The 25,434-nt window shown below is 38.0% G+C and overlaps 1 protein-coding gene across 2 annotated transcripts; it reads right to left on the minus strand.

Moving 5' to 3' along the window:
• Nucleotides 1-645: 645 nt before the first annotated feature.
• On the minus strand, nucleotides 646-15,788 carry STX5_1 (Syntaxin-5; the record flags this gene model as incomplete). 2 transcript variants are annotated; one of them, XM_051212132.1, is made up of 6 exons in its annotated part: nucleotides 15,131-15,788; nucleotides 6,891-7,698; nucleotides 5,469-6,455; nucleotides 3,822-3,923; nucleotides 2,401-2,812; nucleotides 646-1,027 (listed from the first exon to the last, which is right to left on the minus strand). In XM_051212132.1, exons 1-3 carry the CDS (start codon nucleotides 15,238-15,240, stop codon nucleotides 6,105-6,107), a joined length of 1,269 nt encoding a protein of 422 aa, XP_051072281.1. In that variant the 5' UTR covers nucleotides 15,241-15,788. The 2 variants fall into 2 exon arrangements, with proteins under 2 accessions (XP_051072281.1, XP_035587426.1); XM_035732410.2 differs by lacking the exon at nucleotides 646-1,027 and having other exon boundaries at nucleotides 2,354-2,812; nucleotides 5,469-5,822; nucleotides 6,129-6,455.
• Between the last annotated feature and the right edge of the window lie 9,646 nt (nucleotides 15,789-25,434).

The raw sequence follows: 25,434 nt of genomic DNA on the forward strand, positions 1-25,434 counted from the left end.
TTAATTAAGACATTCGGAGCCTGTGTCTAAATCAAGTTTGCCATTCACGTGTCCTATATTAAATTTGTTAGTCAGCCGTTGCCAACTCACGTTGTTAAAATATCAAGACAAAATAGAAAAATACGAGATGCGATGAAGATATGCTTATTTTATGCACTCAGCTATAAGTAAATACTCATGCAAATAAAAAACGAGAAGGCACAGCATGAAATTACTACACTAGTTAATTCATCCTAAATAACGTGACTCATCGTATGTATAACAAGACATCTGAATGCTTGGTTAGGTCAAATGTAAATGTACAGAATATCTGAAGTGGTTAGTATATTTTGTCTGACCAGAATAAATCGCGTGAGTGCTACGATGGAGAGATTATTATAGACCTCACCAGGAAACAACTCTTGCACTATGTGCTCTTCCGTTCTTGAAGATCTCTTCCAGTATGTTATTAGGTATACAGTTACTCCCTCCTAAGCCTTCTTGAAAGCTCTAAACTTATAAGCCCCGTAATTTTGTACAGTCGGAGAGACATGAACCACATCAATCGTGTCTTTCGTAAATTTTTCGATCCTAATAGATATATGATTCACCTACGAAGTGTCGACTCGAGAATCCCCCAGTCTGAGAAAGTTGGCTTTCTAAAGTACCCAAAATACGGAGAATAATTACTTCGATTGCTAGTCTGAAATCACTCCAAGTGATAATATATTATTTCTTTCACCAATCTGTTTCAGAGGGAAACCAAAAAAGATACATTTCCACAATTAAAGACCTATCCAACAGACCAGAAGCAGATTACAAGAAAAGAGTTCATTGATTCCTTTAAGAACAGTTTTGAGAATACAGTTAACTCAAAAACACGCTACAAAGTTACTAGTGAAACATTTACTATGAAGGCATTATCAAGAAAGTTTAAGTGTCAAAACCACCGATGTTTGTTCATCCATATCGAAACAGGATTTATAGAGATTTTTCGTCTGTAGTGTTGGGTCGTCCACTTTAAGTTCCAGTCTACGCTGATTGTAGCCTAAAAAGGGTAAAAGGAACATTATCCAGAAATAAAGATATGGTTTGTACTAACAATCATTTGTAGACCTTATGTAGCATGTTTCCTGGTGGTCAGGTGCGGCTCATGGGAATCGTGAGCACCTCCACAACTATTTTTAAGCAGAATGACTAAATGAAGACGGTCTTATGAGCTTCTGCTAAGCATCTTTCCTACTACTTTTATGGTAAATTGGGCCAAAGGGACTCGAATACCGATACACGAGTATAATGTTCATAAGTGTTCGAATTATCGTATGAACTAGGAATCCCAGCAATAACGTAATAGGATCAAGAACTACTAGATAACCACAAACGAATGTGTTGTATTTAGAATTCGAAACCGAGCATTCAACAAGTACAAAGAAATCATTAATTCATTCAAACACCACAACGACCCACCTCTGAACACTGAATTCTTGTTATTGATGGGCATGAGTTGAAACACGACACTTAAATATGTCAGGACATGAAGTCATATTGGACAGGATTTATTTAAAGCAAACGCGTTCCCGGTCGAAACGGTCAGTTAGAGTTATTGAGTGGATATGTGCATAAGAATACACACAGTATAACGAACTGCATCACAACTAGGAATGGAGAAGTCAGATATGGCTGCTCTGGTTTGTTCTAGTCTGTCATCCTCACTCACTATACGGTTGGAGCGCAAATGGGTCTCCGCAGAAAGATATTCCTTTAGTCCCCGACACTAGACTCCATATAGCCACTTATAAAGTTCGAATTGCTTTCTCAACAAAACATCGTTACAGATGCTTCTCACTCACAGCTTGTCATCTAGGTATTCAACCTAGTCATGTGCTGTTATCTAAGTAGCGCAATGTGAGGAGAAAGATTATGAAGACCATTTATATTACGTCTCTGACCGTGCCAAAAGGATTGGGTCGCAACATCCTAGACAAGTTGCACAAAATACGTACACAGTGCATCTGGGCTACCACTAAGGTCATTGCTCAATCATGTAACTGGCTCGTCAGCATATAGAATATCCGGCTGATTCTTGGTCAAAATTCATTAGTGGCAGTAAATGACAAAAACATTCCGATTCACTTTGAATTATTCAACATCAGTCTTAGTTGTTAACACTTAGTGGATGGGATTATACACATACTTACGAATGCCGACTGTTTTAAACAATGGGCACACAGTTTGTATCAACGATATTTTTGATGAAACCCTCGCCTACCGAAATCAAAAAATTAATTGAGGACTTCTGTTGTTCAACAATGATTACAACTGTCTGCTAATGATATACTTTATTAGAGTAAGAAGAACGGTCATTTATATACACTTAAGGGTTAGAGATACGTTCGTATACAATTAGAAATGTTTCCCGACCTTCTCTACAGGCTTTGTGAGCTTCTTCTGTACAACCTTGTTCCAATAATTTCAATACCGGGTCTGATTCTTTAAGTATCTGGAAGGATTCGGAATCTTTGACAAAATGAGAATTTTCTTCAAATATATCCGGATAAGTAGATATCTTTAGTAGTTCATTGGCACCTTGTATTTTCTCAACTGCTGGACTGAGATGAACATGACAAACTGGACGGAATAGTGGGTGTGCACATAAACAATCCACAATCCATTTACCAAGATCAGGTACATCAGTGGTCGAATATATTTTTCCCCCAGGAGTCAACAGATAAGCGTATATATCCAATAAAGTAGGAGAAATAATGCGCCATTTATGCTTAACACGTTTAAAATGAGGGTCTGGATAAAGAAAGAATATTTTATGCAATTGTTCCTGTATTTAAAAACAAAAAAAGTGACATACTAATGTATTAATCAATTACAACAAACAAATGTGAAAACGTGGAGAGTAAAACAGAAGTCATATTATATACCAGTATCTTAACAGCTTAAAAACTTAGCATCGAATCACAGGGTTGTCGGTTTGAAATCTGTTTCAACTGTTTCAGTTTGTCTGATCTAGCCCTTTAGGCAAATAAATGTGACTTGAATTTCAGTATTCAGTATACTCGAGAAATGGTGAAACACAACACGATTAATTAATTTTAAACCTGAATGGTTGTTTCTGCACATGAGTTGAAAATAAGTACGTTATGTGAATTTCGGAACGAAACGGTCAAACAGTGGAAGGTGTGATGCTTGACACAAGTTACTTTGTATTTTTAACAAAACTATGGATTATAAGCAAAGATGGATAGTGGCTAGCAGTGGAATCCAGAACGCGCGTTTCGTCCTGTTTGGGACTCGCCAGCTGGATGTACCTGCAACTCAGAGTTGATGTTCACTCTGGGACTCGAACTCAGTACCGTTCGCTTCAAACGCCATCGCATTATCCACTTAGCTACTGAGTCCTGATAGCCACTTGCTTGTGCAATAGGGTCCAGAGTGAACATCAATTCTGAGATGCAGGTACATTCAGCTGACGAGTCCCAAACAGGACGAAACGCGCGTCCTGGATTCCACTGCTAGCCACTATCCATCTTTGCTTATAATGCTTGTAAATTAAGGCAATATCGAGGCATACGCACAGTATGCACATATGCCAATAAGAGACTGATCAATTTCAGTCCTAAAACATCAATGGGAAGATTCAAGTAAAACAATATCAAGTGAATTAAAACTATGGATTGTTTGAGTGATAATTAGTAAGTTTACAGAAAACAACTCGAGGTCAGCGAGTAATTCAGTTGACAATTAGTATTAAATTGACACTAACCCTACAATATTAGTGTTCATAACTATGGTGCTAGATACATGTGTTACATATAAGTAATAAAACTTACTTTATGAAAAAAGTTCGGCAAAAACTTCATCGCATTTGTACGAATACAAGCTATATTATTATACTGACCAGAATGCTTCGCGCGCAATGCTTTAATTTTTTCCTGTTTAAAAAAATAAATAACAGTGTTAAAATAATTTTTGGACACAATAATGAGTACAGATCTAAAATTAACATAAATTATTGTGGTTGTGAAGTAATTTCATAACACAAGGATATGAAGACGCAACTTGTGAATTCAAATCAAGACAGTAAGTGTTTGTGTAAGTGGGGGTATGAAATAAGATATGTTCTGATTCTTGACCACATTGACAACAATTGTCTACCTAGATTAATAAATATGAAAAGCTGTTTTATTGAAACAAAACCAATAGTTGGTTCAGACAGCTATTAAACTATGGTCAGGTTTCCCTACATTACGTCCTACTTTAAACTGGATTCAAAATTCTGTACTTGGTTACTAAGTAGAATTATTAATAAAGGAAGCTTAACAAACAATCGCCTGATATCGATTATTTTAAAACTGTACTTTAAAATACCAGTATTATCTTTAGTGTAAATGTACAATGTAATAGGAAAATATCTAGACAGTTGTCTCACATAAATTAGTTTACCTTTTTTTAAAGGAGGTAATTAGTTTGAGTTCAGAATCCTCGATAACACAATTATTGCAAGTAGACAACATAAGGGGCTAGAGATCCATAATTACAGGTAGTATACTAAGTTCACAAATTGTACTCTATACACAAGTTACCAAATAAATGGGTGTTGATAACTTTTGCATCTGTTTCGCAAAACAGTGTGAAAGATGAAATGCTACATTTACATGTAATGCAAGTACATTTCACAAATTGCGATACGATAGAAAAGTAACATAAATCACAATCAAATGATTAGTTTAGAACTTATGTATAACTAAAGGACAATATAGTAATAAAAGTTGGTCTGCCGATATAGAACAGTAACCCAATTTACTTGATTCACAATATATAACCAAGTATATGGCAAATTAAAGAGCACATCAACTGTGTATCGTCTTAAAAGTGAACAATTCAACGTCACTTCAGTGATATTTATTTATCTATACGACGTAATCATAATACTTTTTTTGAAAAACATGGGTCCATTTAACTTAGATTTTATTTTAATCCAAGCTCACTAGTGTAAATAAATATGTTATCCACCCTTAATGAATCTATTTAATCTCTAAGTAAATAGTAAACTTGAATATATTTTTTTAAATGAACAGTTGAAAAATGTAACAAAGCCATATAACTTTTCCTCTAAAAGCACATCTGACATTTCAGTATTTTCAACGATATTTCAAAAGTTTATTAATTTTATTTTGAAACTAAAAATAATTTCACTTTATAACACATAAAGTCACCACACGTTTATAACTCCCTGGTAAAATCACTTTTCCTAATGACGTTCAAGGGAAGTTAAACCAACACACATATCTCGTGCCAAACCGTTTCCACAGAAAATGAATACCTTTTTTTCAAAATATAAATTAACTGATAATCCACAGAACTTTTTCTCTTCATTTAGATAATGAATTTGATTGAGAGGAAAATTGAAACTTATAGTACATTTTCATTAAAACTGATTACATACATAAATACAGAAATTAATGAAGTCAACCTACCTGAACAAAGTCACAAACTTTCAAACGTATTTCTAAGCCTACACTTCGGGTAAATGGATAAAAAGTAGATAAATTAAACAACAATCCACCATAGCCGCAACCCACATCTAAAAATCGAACAATAGGATCAAAAGAGTTGTTGTTTACAGACAATGAAGATGCTGGGTCCCCTCCAAATAACTTCTCCCAATCCATCAATTCCGGTTTTAAGGGATAATCAAGTGTATGATCTGACCAGGGATTACAATGAGCTCTTTGACGGTAATGACGTTTTGAAGGTAAGCGGATATTTTTATCAGTACGACATTTTTCGCAGGAATCAACAGAATCAAGAACCATTGCACATTCAGACATCTGTGAAAATATCCAAAACTGTGAAACTACCTTGAAAATGATAATTAGGAATGAGAATACTTATTTTCCTTTAATATTTCTTTTTTTCGCGAAAACTAACAATGTACAAAACTGGTCAAGAATTCAATGACACGTAACAAAAGAGATAAAAACATAGAGAAGCAATAACAGATTTTGTTATTCAATTAAAAGTAAATTGGGAAGATAAAACGCTCAACAATTTAATAAATCAATACTACTGAAAGACTGGATTGATATGGTTTTCAAAAATACTGAGCAAATTTATTTCACTATCCATGCAAATACCACAAAACATAAAATAAGAGTTATGAAAACTTTAATTAATAATCCTCTTTGTGCAGATATTCGTCGCATAAACACTAGTAATTGTGCATGAGCTCCACTGATATTCATTTCCACATTATCTGTTTGACTATCTATTCGTAAAACTAAATCATTTTGTTCTTGTACTAAAGTAGAAAATTGTTGGTAAATCTCTCCAAGTTGAACAATAGTTGATTCCACTCGCCGAATTGCAGCATCACGTTGACGAACTTCCTGGTCAATGAGAGAAACATGCGGATTACTAGCAAATATTTGAAGTTGTTCCGGTGTTCGACTAGTTTTTTCCGCCTGATAAAGAAATTAAAAGGACATTCTATTTATAATGAATAGAATATACAATAAAGAAACTCATATACACTGTCAAATGAAAAGCAAACATTTAGAATGGTATTTTAACAAGAAATTGTAAACTTACTACAACCTACTACTCCTACGAAAAATACAACTGTTCTTGTAAATGGGGAACATAAACACACTATGATGTACGCCGCTTAATCAGAAGATTGAGGAGTTAGACATGAACGAAATAAAAATATAATAATATGTTTTGACAGTGTCTATATGCCACTTTTCACTTCAGGTATCTAAAAGATGAGACCTAATGATTATAAAACTGTAGACAAAAATAGTATTTACCAAGTGAATGATTGTACATATTACAGTATTCAACTATTTTTCAGTCATAGCACATTCGGTATATATATATATATATGATTTACTCACCTGAAATGAGTTATAAACTTCGGATCGATTAACTATGGGAGTGCCATTTAATTTTGAGATGGGCATTACAGATGGTACGCTTGAAGTTGAATGTGAGTGAGATACAGGTGTTAAGAGTGACATAGTGGGATTCGAAGGGTTACTTGAACATTGTTGCTTCTTGTTTCCTTGTAACTGGTCATTTATAGGGTGAGTGTTCGGAATAGAATTGTCTGAAGTAGGGTTGATTGGGGAGGGCTCATTAGTTTTCATAATCCTTGAGTGTGAAGCATATTCTGTCAATGGATTTAGATCATTATTCATCTGAATATTAGCGTCTGACTTTCTAGAGTCCACCGAAAGAGAAGTTTTATGTTCCTCCAATACAACACGAAACTCAGATACAAGAAATGAGAGATGATATTCTAATCCAATAACAATAAGATCTATGTGTTTTAGGTGCTGAACACCAGCAGTTGAATGCTCTTTAACTTCGGATACACTGGCTTTTAATTGAAGTTTAGTTTTGTTTAAATCCATTATATCATACTGTATTACTTCAATCAGTTTACTAAGGGCTTCAGGGGATGAATGTGATGGTTCCTGAAACAAAATTCTTAATTTAGTCATCTTTGAAACAGTCATTTTCAGTTCCTCAGACATTTGCTTCGACTTAGCTATGAGATTAGCAGTGTAAGTATTATCAACTGAGTGCAAGTACTTAGGGTGAGGGGGCTTGAGGCGTAGACGACCAGAAAGCAGTCGATCATGAAGTGATTGAGTACAGGCTCGAAATTCCCCAGTTCTGTCAAAGGCCCCAATCATGATCCTAAAATACAAATTACAATTTCAAGAAAATTTATTGGTCACAAGGAATATGTAAAGACGACAACAGTAGCATTAAAAAAGTAAAACAGTGACGAGAAAACTATTCCTTTCGGATGAAATGACACTGATTATAAACGTTGAAATGATCCACAAAAATGTGATAACAAGATAATCAAAATCATATCATCGGCATTTCAACTTGAAGATATAAGATGACAACAACTGAGATGAACTTAGCGTATATATATATATATATATATATATATATATATGGGTTAAAAGCTGTGATATTTATTTAACGCTGCATAAAAGAGAATGAAATCCCAGAGTAATCATACGTTACTAATGAAAAAATATGTCACCTCAACACCTACTAACTCCGCCTGTAGCTCTTCTAGAGTTACTGCTGGTCCCAAGCCAGGGTTAAGGAGGAGGGTTGGGCATGGAGTTAGCGACCCCATCCTGTAGAAAACCAACTCGCTAAAAATACGCTAACCAGAAAAAATAATTCAAACCATTTAAACTCTGCCCTGGGAGTTAGGTCTTTATTTAGAAGAATTATGACGCTTCATAGTGAAAGCTGAGTTCCTTCGAAAGCCACGAGGCCGATGCTCCTTCTAACAACCAGAGCAACAATTTTTATAAGTACATGGAACGTCCGAACAATGTGGGAGACCGGGAAAACCAGTCAAATAGCAACGGAAATGAGGAGATACAAATTGGCAGTACTGGGAATCAGCGAAACCCATCGGACCCAAGCTGGAAAACAAAGGCTAAATACGGGAGAGATGCTGCTATACTCCGGTCACGAAGAGGGAAATGCTCCACACACTCAGGGAGTTGCTCTGATGCCGTCTAAAGTAGCACGAAATGCACCTGTAGGATGTGAATCTCACGGATCCAGAATCATCAAAGCATCATTAAAAACAAAGAAGGAGGGGATCACAATGAATATTATCTAATGTTATGCACCCACCAATGATAGCAACGACGACATTAAAGATCAATTCTACGAGCGGCTGCAGTCAATCATAGAGAAGTGCCCAACAAAGGACCTCACCATTCTGATGGGAGATCTAAACGCCAAAGTCGGAATAGACAACACTGGATATGAAGATATTATGGGACGACATGGACTGGGAGAAAGAAACAAAAATGGAGAAAGATTCGCAAATCTGTGTTCATTCAACAAATTGGTCATAGGAGGCACAGTATTTCCACACAAACGTATACACAAGGCTACATGGATCTCACCGAACCACACCACAGAGAACCAGATAGATCATATCTGCATCAATAAAAAATTCCGAAGGACAATAGATGTGAGAACCAGGAGAGGTGCTGACGTAGCTTCAGATCACCACCTAGTTGTAGCCAATTTAAAACTGAAGCTAAAAAAGTACTGGACAAGTGGACAAACAGCACTACAAAGGTTCAATACAGCCTTCCTTCGAGATACTGACAAAATCAACGAATTCAAGATATCTCACAACAACAGGTTCCAAGCCTTACAGGATCTACTGAAGGAAGAAGAAACTACTATGGAGGACAACTGGAAAAGTATCAAGGAAGCATTAACTTCAACTTGTCAAGAGGTTCTAGGATGCAAGAAGCATCATCACAAGGAATGGATCTCTATAGAAACACTGGACAAGTTCAAACAAAGGAAGAACAAGAAGACAGCAATTAACAACAGCCGAACACAAACAGAGAAAGTCCAAGCACAAGCTGAATACATAGAAGTAAACAAGCAACTGAAGAAAAGCATTAGAGCCGACAAGCAGAAATACGCGGAAGAACTAGCAACGACGGCCGAAAAGGCTGCAAGGGAAGGAAATATGAAACAACTTTACGATACAACGAAGAAACTATCAGGGAAATACAGTAAAACAGAGAGACCGGTCAAAGACAAAGAAGGCAGGCCAATCACTGAAATTCAACAACAGTGGAACAGATGGGTAGAATACTTCGAGGAACTCCTGAATAGGCTGGCTCCAATGAATCTAGTGGACATCGAAGCAGCACACACAGATCTTCCTATAGATGTCAATCCACCAACGACGGAAGAAATCAGAATGGCCATCAGACAAATCAAGAACGGGAAAGCAGCAGGACCTGACAACATACCAGCAGAAGCACTGAAGTCAGACATCGAAGTAACTACAAACATGCTTTACCTTCTGTTCAAAAAGATTTGGGAGGAGGAACAAGTGCTGATGGACTGGAAAGAAGGACACCTCATCAAGATTCCAAAGAAAGATCTGAGCAAATGTGAAAACTACAGAGGCATTACGCTACTGTCAATACCAGGGAAAGTCTTTAACAGAGTGTTGCTGAACCGGATGAAAGACGCAGTAGACGCCCAACTTCGAGATCAACAAGCTGGATTCTGTAAGGATCGGTCGTGCACAGACCAAATTGCAACACTATGGATCATCGTCGAACAATCAGTTGAGTGGAACTCATCACTATACATCAACTTCATTGATTATGAAAACGCATTAGACAATGTAGATAGAACGTTATGGAAACTTCTTCGACACTACGAAGTTCCTGAGAAGATTGTCAATATTAACCGGAACTCATACGACGGATTACAGTGCAAGGTCGTGTATAGACGACAACTGACAGATGCATTCCACGTAAGAACCGGAGTCAGACATGGCTGTCTACTCTCTCCCTTCCTCTTTCTTTTCATGGTCGACTGGATTATGAAGACCTCGACATCTGGAGGAAAACACGGAATACAATGGACAGCCCAGAATCAATTACACGATTTGGACTTCGCAGATGACTAATGAGAGCCAGTGTAGCACCAGTCTCTGCATCAGTAGGCCTCAAAATACACAAGGGGAAAACCAAGGTCCTCAAATTCAAAACGCAGAACAGCAATCCATTCACTCTTGATGGCGAAACTCTGGACGATGTGGAATCCTTCACATACCTGGGAAGCATCATCGATGAACAAGGAGGTTCAGATGCAGACGTAAAGGCGAGGATTGGCAAAGCAAGGGACGCATTCCTACAATTGAAGAACATATGCAACTCAAAACAACTTTCAACCAATATCAAATTCAGAATCTTCAATACCAACGTCAAGGCAGTTTTACTGTATGGAGCTGAAACTTGGAGAACTACAACAACCACCATCAAGAAGGTACAAGTATTTATAAATAGCTGTCTACGCAAGATACTCAACATCCATTGGCCGGATACCATCAGCAACAGCCTTCTCTGAGAGAGAACAAACCAGCTTCCAGCTGAAGAAATGAGGAAAAGACGATGGAAATGAATAGGACATACATTACGGAAATCATCAAACTGCATCACGAAGCAAGCCCTGACTTGGGATCCTGGAGGGAAACGGAAAAGAGGACGGCCGAAGAACACATTACTTTGAGAAATAGGAGATATGAAAAGGATGAATAACAACTGGAAAGGAATGCCCAGGACAGGGTTGGATGGCGAATGCTGGTGATCAGCCTATGCTTCTTCACGAGAAGTAACAGGCGTAAGTATGTATGTAGGTAGGAATAACTTACATTGCACATTTTAAATGCAAATCACTTCTGCAAAACTGGCAAGAGCCTGTACCGCCACTCACTTTTTGTGGCGAAATATTAGAAGCACTCGCGAAGTTTGTGTACCTGAATAGTTGAGAGTGTCAATGGTAACGTGACTGATGAAATTGACCTACGTCTGATGAGATTTATGCTAATCTGGACTATTTTTCGAACTGTCGTGGTAATCTGGGTGTGAAATTTATTTATTTGAACACATAAATGTTGGTACAAGGGGGCTCCAGATATATATACGCCACATACAAATAAAATGAAATGATAATATTTAGTAGAAGTACTGTTCTGAGTGTGAAAGGTCAGGTCTACAACGCGTCGGTGAGAGCAGTTCTACTCTAGGCGTACGAAGCCTGGAAACTCAAAGTTGATGATCTCAAGCAACTTAGTTTTGGATCAACGTTGTGTTTCCTAAGAATTGTTGACGTTCAGTGACAGCACTATGTTAACAGTGCTGAATTTCGGTATATTATGCTCGAAGGCAGTGACGATAGCTCACTATTTTTAAACATTGGCTCCAGTGGTTTACAGGAATTTCATATACGCGAATTCCACACTAAGAAATAATTCCCGACTCTGGAACTGGTCGGAAAAAGTGGAAGATGGAGTGAAAGCAGTATAGGATAGTCATCCATCGATTTACCGCAACTCACTGGTTGGGACTGGAGGTGGTGCAATTCATTAGCCGGAGATGTTATCAGACATGAAGTGAAACAAAACCAAAGAGGATGAGGCTATACATATATTTTACATTTTAGTGAAAATGAAAGAAACTCGTTTAAGAGAATTTTTTTCTTTTATTGTATACTACTCTCGTTCACTTAACTTTATTCATTCATCTGCTTCTGTGTATACTTCCTCTCCTTTTTCTATTTCTCTATAATTTAATCCTACTATTCATGTGGTATAAATATATTCTGTTGCCCAGTTGTATGAGAATGTAAGAGTATCAAATAACTCATTGGCGAGCTATTGACCTATGAAATTTATATCCCCCAATTATTCACATCTAGTCAAGCATATTTCCTTGTGAATTTGTATATAATTCCGTTCTATTATTAGGAAGAAAACTTTATTTTCCTGGTCAAAAGTCTACTGCATTAGATCATCTGAAGGTTTTGAGTTATTAATCCGGTCTCATGAGTAGATATTCACTGATCATATCGCATCATTGAACTTCATCTATCAGTTAGAATTTTGTCCATTCCCTTTGAAAATCAAAAACCTGGTTCATTATTTATCATCAATCCCTTCTATATAACAACTTTAAATGATAGACTCGAATTAAAAATTTTGTGTGTAACATTAGCAAACAAAAGAGCAATTACTGGGTAGATGTTCTTTTGTATCGGGCAAAGTAGATTAGATCTAATCAAATACAACACCGAAATTCGACTTGGGAGGTAAAAAAAGTTTTAAATATAAATTAATTAGCCTGAAATTACTTTTACTGGTAAAAACATGTACAAGAAAGTCATGATTAATTTGAAAGCCAGAAGTGAAATAAAATCACAGTCAAGACCTTAAAATCAATAGTTTGCTACAACGGATATACTTTACGAGACATTCAAACGTTAAATGAAACTAGTGAATGGACAACACTGAACATAAGGACCAGTCAAGTTGTATTTTAGTGATGGCAAATTTCAATTTAATATAAAGCGATTATAAATAGATCGAAACGCTGAATAACTTTTTTCCGAGACGGCTTTCGGCGGAAACTATTGCTGTTTAGCAAACTATTTTTAGAAGTACGTGACACTGACGAAAAAACAAAGACGGTTTAAAAACCATAAGCATGAATAAACTAGCAATGTATCCAACTTTATAGTTTATTTTGGGATATTAAATCGAGAATATGGTTAGTATTATTACAATTACACGGGATAATTAATCGAGAAGGGTTCCAAAACAAAGATTATATTTTATAATAACATAAAATTTGTACGCCTACTAGGAATAAGCATTTAAGACCTAAATTACTCAGTTATCCTACAAATTAAGATGACAACTACTTTTAGAGCGCTCAGGGAAAAGATGTCATCCTCTAGTTAATGTTTACTTGTACCTGGTTTATTTTATTTTATTTTAACACACATATTGGTACAAGGAGGCACCAAATACATATGTGCCACACAGATCTCATTTGATATGTGTGAAGGCTGTGATACTGCCCGGGTGCCCAAACCGAAGCAGGTGGTTTTCTTAGGGGGCCATATCTGGAGCCTTCGGCTTGAAGGTCTGATCCACAAGATGGAGCATCGTAAGGAGATGCAGTCCCATGGTAGACAGTGACCAATAATTGGTTCATACGCTATTTGTTCCTTCAGGGTACTGGAGCTTATGTGCACCATTGGTTTGGAATCAGGGTTTTCCAACTCCCCTAGGTGGACTCTTCATGTCCACCAACCCGGGTAAAGCGCTGGACATTCGCTTTTTTTCCTTTCAATTTCGTAAACAACAGTAATGCCACGAGAAGGCAGTGAGTAGGACTTCCCTGGCAGAGGCTATATACGCGTGGCCATGTGAGAGCATCTTTTGAGGGAGAGCGGACTCTCCCCACTCTCGGCCGTACCAGGGCATTTGGGGGCTAGACAGACCACAAAACGATTTACTTCGACGGAATTGTCATGAACAAAAGCTAACTAATCTTTTATTAAAGCGTCTAAATAAAAAACAGAGACAGTAGGAAAACTATCAGCTGGACGACTGAGCACCGAAAGACTGTTCGAATAACCGTACTGGTTTTCTAAAAAAAAAAAGCTGAAATCTAGTGTGGATTTCATGTAGAGAATAATAACTTATAAAAAATGAGTAAATCTAACCGGTGAAACAAAATGGATGAGCTACGGAGCCCCACCGAAGCTGTCTTCTCTTGTCAAGGAGCCCTAGTTGATTGCGAGGTTGCTAACTCTAAAAAAAGCGCTTGGATTCGGTTTATTTTGGATTATAATATAACTAGCAAAGAGAATGGCTGAATATTTTTCAATGCCTCTACTGTACTAAAGTAGGGGTGTGGTCATGATGACATTTACATTTGATCTTCGTTTATTTTCGAAGTCTAAGTGACTCACTTAGACCACTCCCAAGTGGCGTTAGGACTTTTAGATTTTATATGCATAGGACCTCAAACAAATGGGCTGAAGTCAGGTTAGTTTTTGTTGTGCAAACACTAATATTACTGACCTAGATTCACCTAGTCTTTATCTTCCATTAAATCTTGTTTTTCTAATAATCTTATACTTTTTATTCTGTGGACTCATTCTTTCTTCGTTAACCAAACAGCTTGTGTTTAATCTTTTCTACTAACGTTAATGCTGTTGTTAATTCTACTACTCTGATATTTGTCGAAACGTGGTACACACAATTTGCTTATGATAATCAGTCTTTACATAAATGAAATCTCAAAAACCACATAACAGCTGACCGCGTCAGTGTCATTAATGTTAATTAACCATCGGAAATAATCGAGACGAATCATCCACTTAACTTTCCGTTTTATTCAGTTATCTACTTTTAAGCTTCCCAAAAACCTATAGGGTATTTGTTGTCTCAGACAAAACTAGACATGTATTAGATTATTAAAATAAGTTTGAAAAGCATTAGTAAATAAAAAAGTATTAATTGAAGCATCCACTACGACTCTAGAAACAAATAAGTTAAATGGGATTCTCAAGGTGATGTTAGCTAACGATACTGTTGACGACGTTCTATGTACAAGTAACGTACACGTGGACCGATCGTGTTAAAGTGGGTCAAAAATGTTCTAGATGACGCCAAAAAATTTAAAAATGCTTCATCTGTAAAGAAGAATGTGATTACCACAACCCATGACAATAATGGGTAGTCAGAAATTACCAGTTATAGTCACGAACCAATCTTGATGACAAACCAAACACCTCGACCTTGACGGATTCAAAAAGCACCTCTTCCAATATCCAATGCGTTAGTGATGGGGTGGCATTCATCAACTGACTTCCTTGAGTTCACTTCTTATTGTTTCGGTACTGTTTCAAGTATACGATACTGCCTCATGACCAATAACATTCGTGAAACTTAAGTGGTTTGGAGCTAACACATAACATAAACGGACTTCAGCGTTCACAAATAAGGATAGGAGGTCTATCGACCTATATTAATCCTTTCAGTTTGTTACACTGTAGAGGTTCAATGTCGTTTTAAATATATCAACAGAAAGTGCTGATATCACGTGTTCCGGTAGAGAATTCCAGTAATTCACTACTCGGTGCGAGAAACCAAACTCCATAAGTAGACGATTTGATCTTGGTTTTTGAACATTTTTCGAATGACCTCTCAAATGATCAGTCCTAGACGGAAGTAGAAGATGAGACATGTTAATAGCAAGGTTATCGTTCAGTATACGATAAGCCAATATTAGATCACCCCGTATTCTACGGTAAGATAACGGAAATAATTCAACGTGTCTCAGTCTGTCTTCATAAGATAGGCCAGATAGACCTTGTACCATTTTAGTACCTGGTCATTGGATTCGTTCCAGTATATCCGACTCATAATTGAAACAAGGACCCACTGCTTGAATCCCATATGCTAAATGTAGTCGTACGTAAATCGAGTATAATAATCTAAGTATTTCGTCATCTAAATACTGGAAAGACCTACGAATAGACCATAATACCTATAGCCTTTCGCAGAAGCAGCCATACAGTGACGAGTGGTTTTGAGATCACTGCTTGATATGACTCCCAAATCTTTTAGTTTCTTACTTTGGGTAGCACGAATCCACATATTGTGTAGTGATACGAATCATCATAGTTATTTAATTGCATCACAACACTCTTGTTAGGGTTCACTTCTATTGACCATTCATCCATCCATACCACCAGTCAATTGAGATCATCCTGCAGTACTATTCTATCTGAAAAACTGTGTTTGGGTCTACAAATTTTCATGTCATCAGCGAAGAGTAGAACGGATGATTTCGCTACAGTTGGTAGTTCATTTACATAAAGTAAAAAGAGAAGAGGACCGAGGATTGTACCTTGGGGAACTCCACTTTTACAGGTACATGTCAAACAGCATCGCCAAAGTTTCAGCAACTACATCCGATATGGCTTTCATAATCCTAGGATGGATATCATCAGGACCACTGGATTTATCAGGTTTGAGATGCTAAAGTAGCCCTAAAACAGTGTCTTTCTCAATGACTACAGGGTCCATCAACGAGCTGCCACAATAACAATGAATCGTTTGTCGTTCTTCATTACTGATAGAAAACACCTTACTGAAATATCCCGATAAAGCTCCAGCTTTTTCGGTATCATTTCTTGCCAAGATTAACGGATTTTCTTTGTAGATCAAAAGTGATGGAATTCCATCGCTTCTCTGAGTTCGCCTTTTTATATACTAGAATAACTGTTTCGGACTATATCTAGAATCCCTAACCAATCGTTTTTCGTATGATCGTCTGGTCTTACTTATCAACGCTTTACAGGTATTCCTAATCTTACAATAACTGGATCTGTATTGTTCTAAGCCAGTAGAGATGAACATATTCCAGTGCTTCTTCCTTTTCCTAAGAAGTTTCCTGACTGGTTTAGTTATCCATGGTGGACCGTTATTCGGTCTACGCGGTACCAGGTATGGTATGAACGAGGACGTAACTAAACTAAACTTACCTTTAAATATAGACCATGCTTCTTCAACTGATAAGCCGGTATCTACAAACCAATCTGTGTTGGCAGCGCACTCCTGAATGGCTGATATGTTAGCGCTCTATGCATTTGGGCGAGGCTTAACCTGATCGCATATCACGTCACCAGCTCTAAACGTGACTGACAAAACAGCGTGATCGCTATTCACTAACGATGGAAGAATATTTAGGTTGGCCATATCATCAATCGCATGAGCGATTACTAAGTCCAACGAAGGAGAACCTTGGTTTGCACCAAAACGCGTGGGTTTGGATACATGCTGTACGGATGCATGCTCCGTTTCCGTTATCAGGAACCTACTATCAAAGGAGTTTATAGATCTTACGGAGGCCATCTCATCCCAATTAATATTAGGTCCATAAAAGTCTCTCAGTATCGAGCATCTGTCATTTGCACTCCATTACTGAATATGTTATAAAATGGAGTCATCAGCTAAGCAGATTGGGCTGCGATAGATGACACCTGTAACAGCTCAGGTTGGTTGGTTAAGAGTTGACCCCAAACAACCAAGCTTATGCCGAAACAGTATTGTTCAAGTATTCATTCACTTCCTTATTTTTTATAAGCGTTATATTCCCTATTATCTTGAATGTTGAGAGCCTTTGTTTGTCTGAACAGATAATCCCACGCTCCACTGTGACTGCGCGAAGATCGAAATAAAGACATATTCACTACTTCTCTGGTTTCTTCTATCAATAGCACGAGGGTTACCTTAAGGCACGAAATTGGTGAGCCCTTTTGAACACAAATTTAACCTCATTTCTGTTATTAACATTTTTTTTTTACTCAATCGTAAAAGTAGACCTGATTATCCGTAAACTGATTTGAGTATATAACTAGTTTATTCCGTATTATCTTAAGTTATTCGTGTCATAGTAACCACTTTTTGTGCTAACTTTATTGCTATATTTGTCACATACCTCATGTCAGACTCAATAGAAACCCATAATCTGGAGGATTTGTCACCAGTGGAGATAGACACTGTTATGACTACGAAATCCCGACTTCCAGAATTTGATCGTAGTGATCCTGAGTTGTGGTTTGCTCAACTAGAGCATTATTTTACGAGACACAATATCAAATCTGAAGGGATTCGCTATAGAGACTTGTGTTCTATCCTTCCTCCTTCAGTCGCCAAAGAAGTCCGTGACTTGATTTTAAGTCCACCATCACCACAACCATACACCATCTTAAGACGAGAGATAATGAACCGTTTATCATTATCAGATAGTCAAAGAATCCAAAGACTTTTTCAAGGTGAAACACTAGGTGATCGGTCGCCGTCACAGTTTTTACGTCACCTCCAAGTCTTAGTGGGTGATAACACAGTGGGTGAAACAGTCCTAAAACAAGGATGGATACAAGCTCTCCCATGCTACGTCCAACACTGTTTGGATGCACAAGATCCTGAAACCTCATTATCTCACTTAGCGCGTATAGCCGACAGAATAATGGAAAGAGGTCCTCCAACTGGATCAGGCACAATAAATCACACACAAAAAGTAGAATCAGCAAAAGACCCCGTAATAGAAGGACTCATTGCGAGTGTTAAGAGTCTCACTGAGGCTGTCACCAGAATGCAAATGGGTCATAGAAACAGGAGCAGGTCACCACAACGACCACGATCCAAGTCACAAAACAGGTCACAAATGTCCAGACAATCTGGGCAGTTTTGTTGGTACCACTGGAAGTTTGGTGTCAACTCAACCAAGTGCATGCAACCATGCGCCTGGCCTAAGCATAATTCTAAGGCAGCGGGAAACGAGTAACCCCTCCCCAGGTCGCGACGACTGAGGAGGGGCGCCTAAACAGTCGCTTGTTTTATGTTAGAGACAGAAACTCGGGCTTGAATTTCTTGGTGGATACTGGCGCTGCTCTTAGCATCATCCCTCGAAATAAAACTGAGATTAGTCGAGAAACATCATCAATTACACTTCAAGCTGCAAATAAAACTAAAATTGCGACATTTGGGCAGAAAACTTTAACCCTAGATTTGGGGTTCAGGAGGCAATTCCCTTGGGTTTTCACGGTAGCCGACTTAGATCTGGCAACACTGGGGATGGACTTTCTAGAGAGATACGAATTTCTAGTTGACACCAAGAAACGGCGATTAACACTAAAAGAAACTTCGTATTACACAAAAGGCAAAGAAAGTCACATCAGCTCTCTTAACTTGATTCAAACTCCCCAGTAACAACAGCGAAATTCCAAGATATACTCGCGGAATTTCCAAACTTAACTAAACCAAACCCACAGCCTTCTAAAGACAAACTAAAAGTAAGTCACACTATCAAAACCGAAGGTGCACCGGTTTTTGCAAAACCCAGGAGACTAGCACCAGATAAGCTCAAAATCGCTAGGGCCGAGTTTGATTATATGCTACAACTGGGTATTATCCGTCCCTCTGATAGTCAATGGGCATCCCCTTTGCATATGGTCCCAAAGAAGAATGAAGGTGACTGGCGACCGTGCGGGGATTACAGAGCCCTAAACCGTCAAACCGTACCTGATAGGTACCCAATACCTCATATCCAAGATTTCACCAACGGTTTACAGGGTATGAACATATTCACTAAAATTGATTTAGTCAGGGCATATCACAATATCCCGGTGGCTGATGAAGATATTCCCAAGACAGCTATTACTACACCCTTTGGCTTATTCGAGTTTGTACGCATGCCATTCGGCCTGAGAAATGCGGCACAGACATTTCAAAGATTCATAGATAACCTACTTCGAGATATGCCATTTGCGCAGGGGTATATAGACGACTTGTTAATTGCCAGCCCCGATTTGCAATCACACGAACAGCATGTACAAGCAGTGTTGAAAAGACTGGATGAACATGGAATAAACATACATCAAAGTAAGTGTGTTTTCGGTGTTCAAACTTTAGAATTTCTCGGTCACACAATAAGCCCAGAAGGGATTAAACCTATAAAAAAAGAAGTGGATACTATCAAACAATACCCCGTACCTAGTTCTCTAACACAACTGAGAAGTTTTCTAGGCCTAATTAACTTTTATCGCAGATTCATACCAGGTTGTGCACAATTAATGCAACCTTTGACAGATTCACTTAAAGGAAAACCAAAAGAATTCAAACTGTCTTCTGACGCCATCGAAGCTATTAAACAGCTTAAAGATAAACTGGCTCAAGCAACTACGTTGATATATCCGAATTCTCTTTCCCCACTTGCTTTGATGGTGGATGCTTCAGATAAAGCAGTAGGCGGTACCCTTAACCAACTGGTTAAAAACGCCTGGAAACCAATTGCTTTCTTCTCGAAAAGACTCGCTCCAGCCGAAACAAGGTATTCTACCTTCGGGCGAGAACTTCTTGCAATCTACCTGACCATTAAACACTTCCGACACATGTTAGAAGGTAGGGAATTTATAGTCTTTACGGATCACAAACCTCTGACGAATGCTTTAAAAGCGAGAGCCGATAAATACTCACCTCGAGAAGTCCGACACCTTGACTATATATCACAGTTCACAAGCGATATCCGACATGTCAAAGGTCAGGACAATCAGGCGGCAGATGCTTTATCCAGACTAGAAATGAACGTGCTACAGCAGTCTACAGTAAACTTCGAGACGTTAAGACACGAACAAGAGCAGGACCTAGAATTGCAAAACCTACTTAAAACAAACAATTCAAGTCTTAATTTAAAACAATTCCCATCACCTATCGATGGTATTCTAATTTATTGTGACACGACCAAGGCAATGCCGCGACCTTTCGTTCCCAAAAATATGCGAAAGTTGATATATAATAACTTTCATTCTTTGTCTCATCCTGGCGCGAAAGCTTCAACAAAACTAATCAATGCCAGATATATATGGCCGAATTTACAGAAGGATGTACACAAATGGGTTAGAGAGTGTTCAGCATGTCAACAATCAAAGATTAATCGTCACACAAATTCACCCATAGGTGTTTTCTCGCAACCAGATGCACGTTTTGCCCATGTGCATATCGACTTGGTAGGTCCTTTACCACGTTCAAACGGTTTCAATTATCTTTTTACATGCATAGATCGATTTACCAGATTCCCTATAGCCATCCCGATAGCGGACATCACAGCGGAAACAGTAGCCAAAGTTTTCATGCAGAACTGGGTAACCATTTTTGGTACACCCATAACAATAACGACGGATAGAGGAGCGCAATTCGAATCCGAACTATTTAATAACTTGGCTAAACTTCTAGGCTCCAATAGGATACGCTGCACTGCATATCATCCTCAGGCTAATGGGATGGTAGAACGTTTTCACCGTCAGCTAAAAACCGCCCTTATATCTCACTCAAACCCCAATCAGTGGACAGAATTCCTACCATTAGTTATGTTGGGAATACGAACATCTGTCAAAACTGACGCACAGTGTTCAGCTGCGGAACTGGTTTTCGGAACAACTCTGAGACTACCAGGTGAATTTATTAACCCTAATACTAACAGTCAAAAACTTAATTTAGAAAATTATGTAGATCAACTACGGGACCACATGTCTAAAATTAAGCCGATTAATACTCGTGAACAATCGCGTGCCGTATATGTACCTAAAGACCTAAGCAATTGCACGCACGTCTGGATAAGATGTGACAAAATAAAAGCACCACTTAGCCCTCCATTTGAAGGTCCTTTCAAAGTCGTCTCAAGAAAATCTAAATATTTCGTGATAGAAAAACACGGAAACATCGACACAGTAAGTATTGATAGGCTAAAGCCGGCTTATCTAGATCATGAACCACCATACGTGTCGTTAGATCGTTTAACTGACAAATCCATTACGGAATCGAAATGCAAAAACGATAAATCTTTACAAATGACTAAAATGGTTCGCTGGGCACATCCGATTAGCCAATCAAGGATGTTGACAGTTTCAGCTGCAGGATAAAATCTAACCACGTAGCTAATCAGACCCTGCATCTACTTAAAAATAACTTTTCTCCTCATTCCGCCTCACCTACAACTCCCCAGACCTTTTGCCTTTGATATATAAGTGTTATGTTAAATTTTTTTTAAATACTGGACACAAGCTAGGTATTCCGAAACGATGGCTGCGGATTTTAATCAAATTCATACAACTAACACTGGCAAATACAACGAATTCAAAAAGCAACCCAGGCGAGTTTTATAATTTCTTTTTCTGGTTAATTAACTATGTTGGCTGTACTTCTTATATATCTATATACATTTTTCACGTAGACTGGCTATACATATATACCATATGAACTAATTCTAAAAGTTTTCGGTCGAAGATGTGTTCAGTAGCTTGATACGCTTAATACTACTATTATTAAGTGGTTTTCTAGACAAAACATTTTGGATTAAACCATGGTCAAATACTTATTAAAGTTCTCATCATTTTTTTCATGTTTAGGAAACTTACATAATGACTTAACCAGTTTTCCTACAGCATGCTTTTTAGTGTGATCATATAACCCATCATTATTGGCAATATTCAAATTTTTTTTTTAAATTTCTGACATTTAAGAATCAATAACCGTGAAGATATAGTACAGTGCGTTATTGTAAGGTTACTATGTTAGCCGCATTGATTCCACATACCTAATTTTAAACACAACTTATAAGGGAACTGTTAAGTAATCACAACATTGAACTAATATGAATATCACAGCTATGCTAACGTTAAACCAATTATTATTAGTGGTCCATACAAAATCCTGGAACTTAACACTAGCGTTATAAAAAAACATGTTATGTCAATAACTTATATATATATATATATACCTTTTTTTTCTCGTTGGTTTAATTATAACGTAAAATGGAAATCTACCACACTTGTAGTTTTTTTTCTATAGCATTATTATTAATAAAAACAAAGAACTTGTACTATTCCAATATGGCACTTTGACATATCAATCCGTCCTCCTGTTATCTTTCTCTCATATCTGAGCAACATATGGCCAACAAACATCGTATTGAAGGGGTTTTGGTGAACGAAAACACTAGCCCCACACGCACTCGAACCTCTGCCCTCCTGGATGCTAGACCGTGTGCCTAGCCATTAGACCACATCAAACCACGGGCGATAACTGCAATCTTTCCTTTTACCGATTAATCATATATAATACTAACGAGTAATAGGACTTACACATTTCTAAGGTGCAGACAAAGTCGTTACTTGGATGAATTGACGAAATATTGCTTCAATATATCATACATACTTAGATCAAACCAGAAAGGAGTACTTGACACAATTGTACTTAATCCTCATAATCTACACAATTTTTTCTCCTCCTTAACCGTATATTCTTTTCCGTTTTGTGGAGTACAACTATGCACCCTTGGTTACGTACCTGGTTATAAAAGGCGGTCGTCATAGGCCCAAGGTCATACATTTGATCGGGTTTGACAATGAGTCCAACTTCTAGCAAGTTTACACTTTTACATATATGCATTATAAAAAATTTTTTTTGTGTTCATACCTTTTCGTACATAAGATGGCTACACTATGTCTATTTTCTTCCAGAATACCAATCCTTTCTGGAGACCAATCACTTACGTGGAACCGAACAATTATAAATTATATTTTTGTATTTCCATTTTGTATCTTATTATTTTTATGCAGGCAGTGGAGCAGTTCTTCAGGTGTGATTGGTTTTCACCATTACCTTTGAAGTAGATTCTTCTTTACTTTTTACTTGAGGGCGACTAAAGAGGCAGGTGAGTAAACACCTGATAGCCGGTCTGAGCATGGAAAAATCGTACCTCACCAACATGGTGTTGGGTAGCCCGCTCGCGGCACTTCCTCAGATATTCTTATTCCACATTCTCACACTCTTTCTCTTGAAAGCACGCAGTAAACCGTCAGCGATAGTTGTAGAATAGATCACATGCTACAAAATAAGATGACAAGCTAGTAAATGAGGAGACATCCATGGACTATCGTTGACAGCGTTAGTCGTCACTGATTGTAAGTCAAATAGTGAGCGAGTTGATAATTTTCCCTTGGGATGAGAAATAGAACTAAGGTGTTTTCGATAGATAGGTTAATCGAACCGACGTTCCTACGGAAGTCGATTCTAGGGGAAGCTAATGTAACAGCTCAGGTTGGTTGGTTAAGAGTTGACCCCAAACAACCAAGCTTATGCCGAAACAGTATTGTTCAAGTATTCATTCACTTCCTTATTTTTTATAAGCGTTATATTCCCTATTATCTTGAATGTTGAGAGACTTTGTTTGTCTGAACAGATAATCCCACGCTCCACTGTGACTGCGCGAAGATCGAAATAAAGACATATTCACTACTTCTCTGGTTTCTTCTATCAATAGCACGAGGGTTACCTTAAGGCACGAAATTGGTGAGCCCTTTTGAACACAAATTTAACCTCATTTCTGTTATTAACATTTTTTTTTTACTCAATCGTAAAAGTAGACCTGATTATCCGTAAACTGATTTGAGTATATAACTAGTTTATTCCGTATTATCTTAAGTTATTCGTGTCATAGTAACCACTTTTTGTGCTAACTTTATTGCTATATTTGTCACATACCTCATGTCAGACTCAATAGAAACCCATAATCTGGAGGATTTGTCACCAGTGGAGATAGACACTGTTATGACTACGAAATCCCGACTTCCAGAATTTGATCGTAGTGATCCTGAGTTGTGGTTTGCTCAACTAGAGCATTATTTTACGAGACACAATATCAAATCTGAAGGGATTCGCTATAGAGACTTGTGTTCTATCCTTCCTCCTTCAGTCGCCAAAGAAGTCCGTGACTTGATTTTAAGTCCACCATCACCACAACCATACACCATCTTAAGACGAGAGATAATGAACCGTTTATCATTATCAGATAGTCAAAGAATCCAAAGACTTTTTCAAGGTGAAACACTAGGTGATCGGTCGCCGTCACAGTTTTTACGTCACCTCCAAGTCTTAGTGGGTGATAACACAGTGGGTGAAACAGTCCTAAAACAAGGATGGATACAAGCTCTCCCATGCTACGTCCAACACTGTTTGGATGCACAAGATCCTGAAACCTCATTATCTCACTTAGCGCGTATAGCCGACAGAATAATGGAAAGAGGTCCTCCAACTGGATCAGGCACAATAAATCACACACAAAAAGTAGAATCAGCAAAAGACCCCGTAATAGAAGGACTCATTGCGAGTGTTAAGAGTCTCATTGAGGCTGTCACCAGAATGCAAATGGGTCATAGAAACAGGAGCAGGTCGCCACAACGACCACGATCCAAGTCACAAAACAGGTCACAAATGTCCAGACAATCTGGGCAGTTTTGTTGGTACCACTGGAAGTTTGGTGTCAACTCAACCAAGTGCATGCAACCATGCGCCTGGCCTAAGCATAATTCTAAGGCAGCGGGAAACGAGTAACCCCTCCCCAGGTCGCGACGACTGAGGAGGGGCGCCTAAACAGTCGCTTGTTTTATGTTAGAGACAGAAACTCGGGCTTGAATTTCTTGGTGGAT

This window comes from Schistosoma haematobium, chromosome ZW, assembly GCF_000699445.3.
Source record: "Schistosoma haematobium chromosome ZW, whole genome shotgun sequence".
Taxonomy (NCBI): Eukaryota; Metazoa; Platyhelminthes; class Trematoda; order Strigeidida; family Schistosomatidae; genus Schistosoma; species Schistosoma haematobium.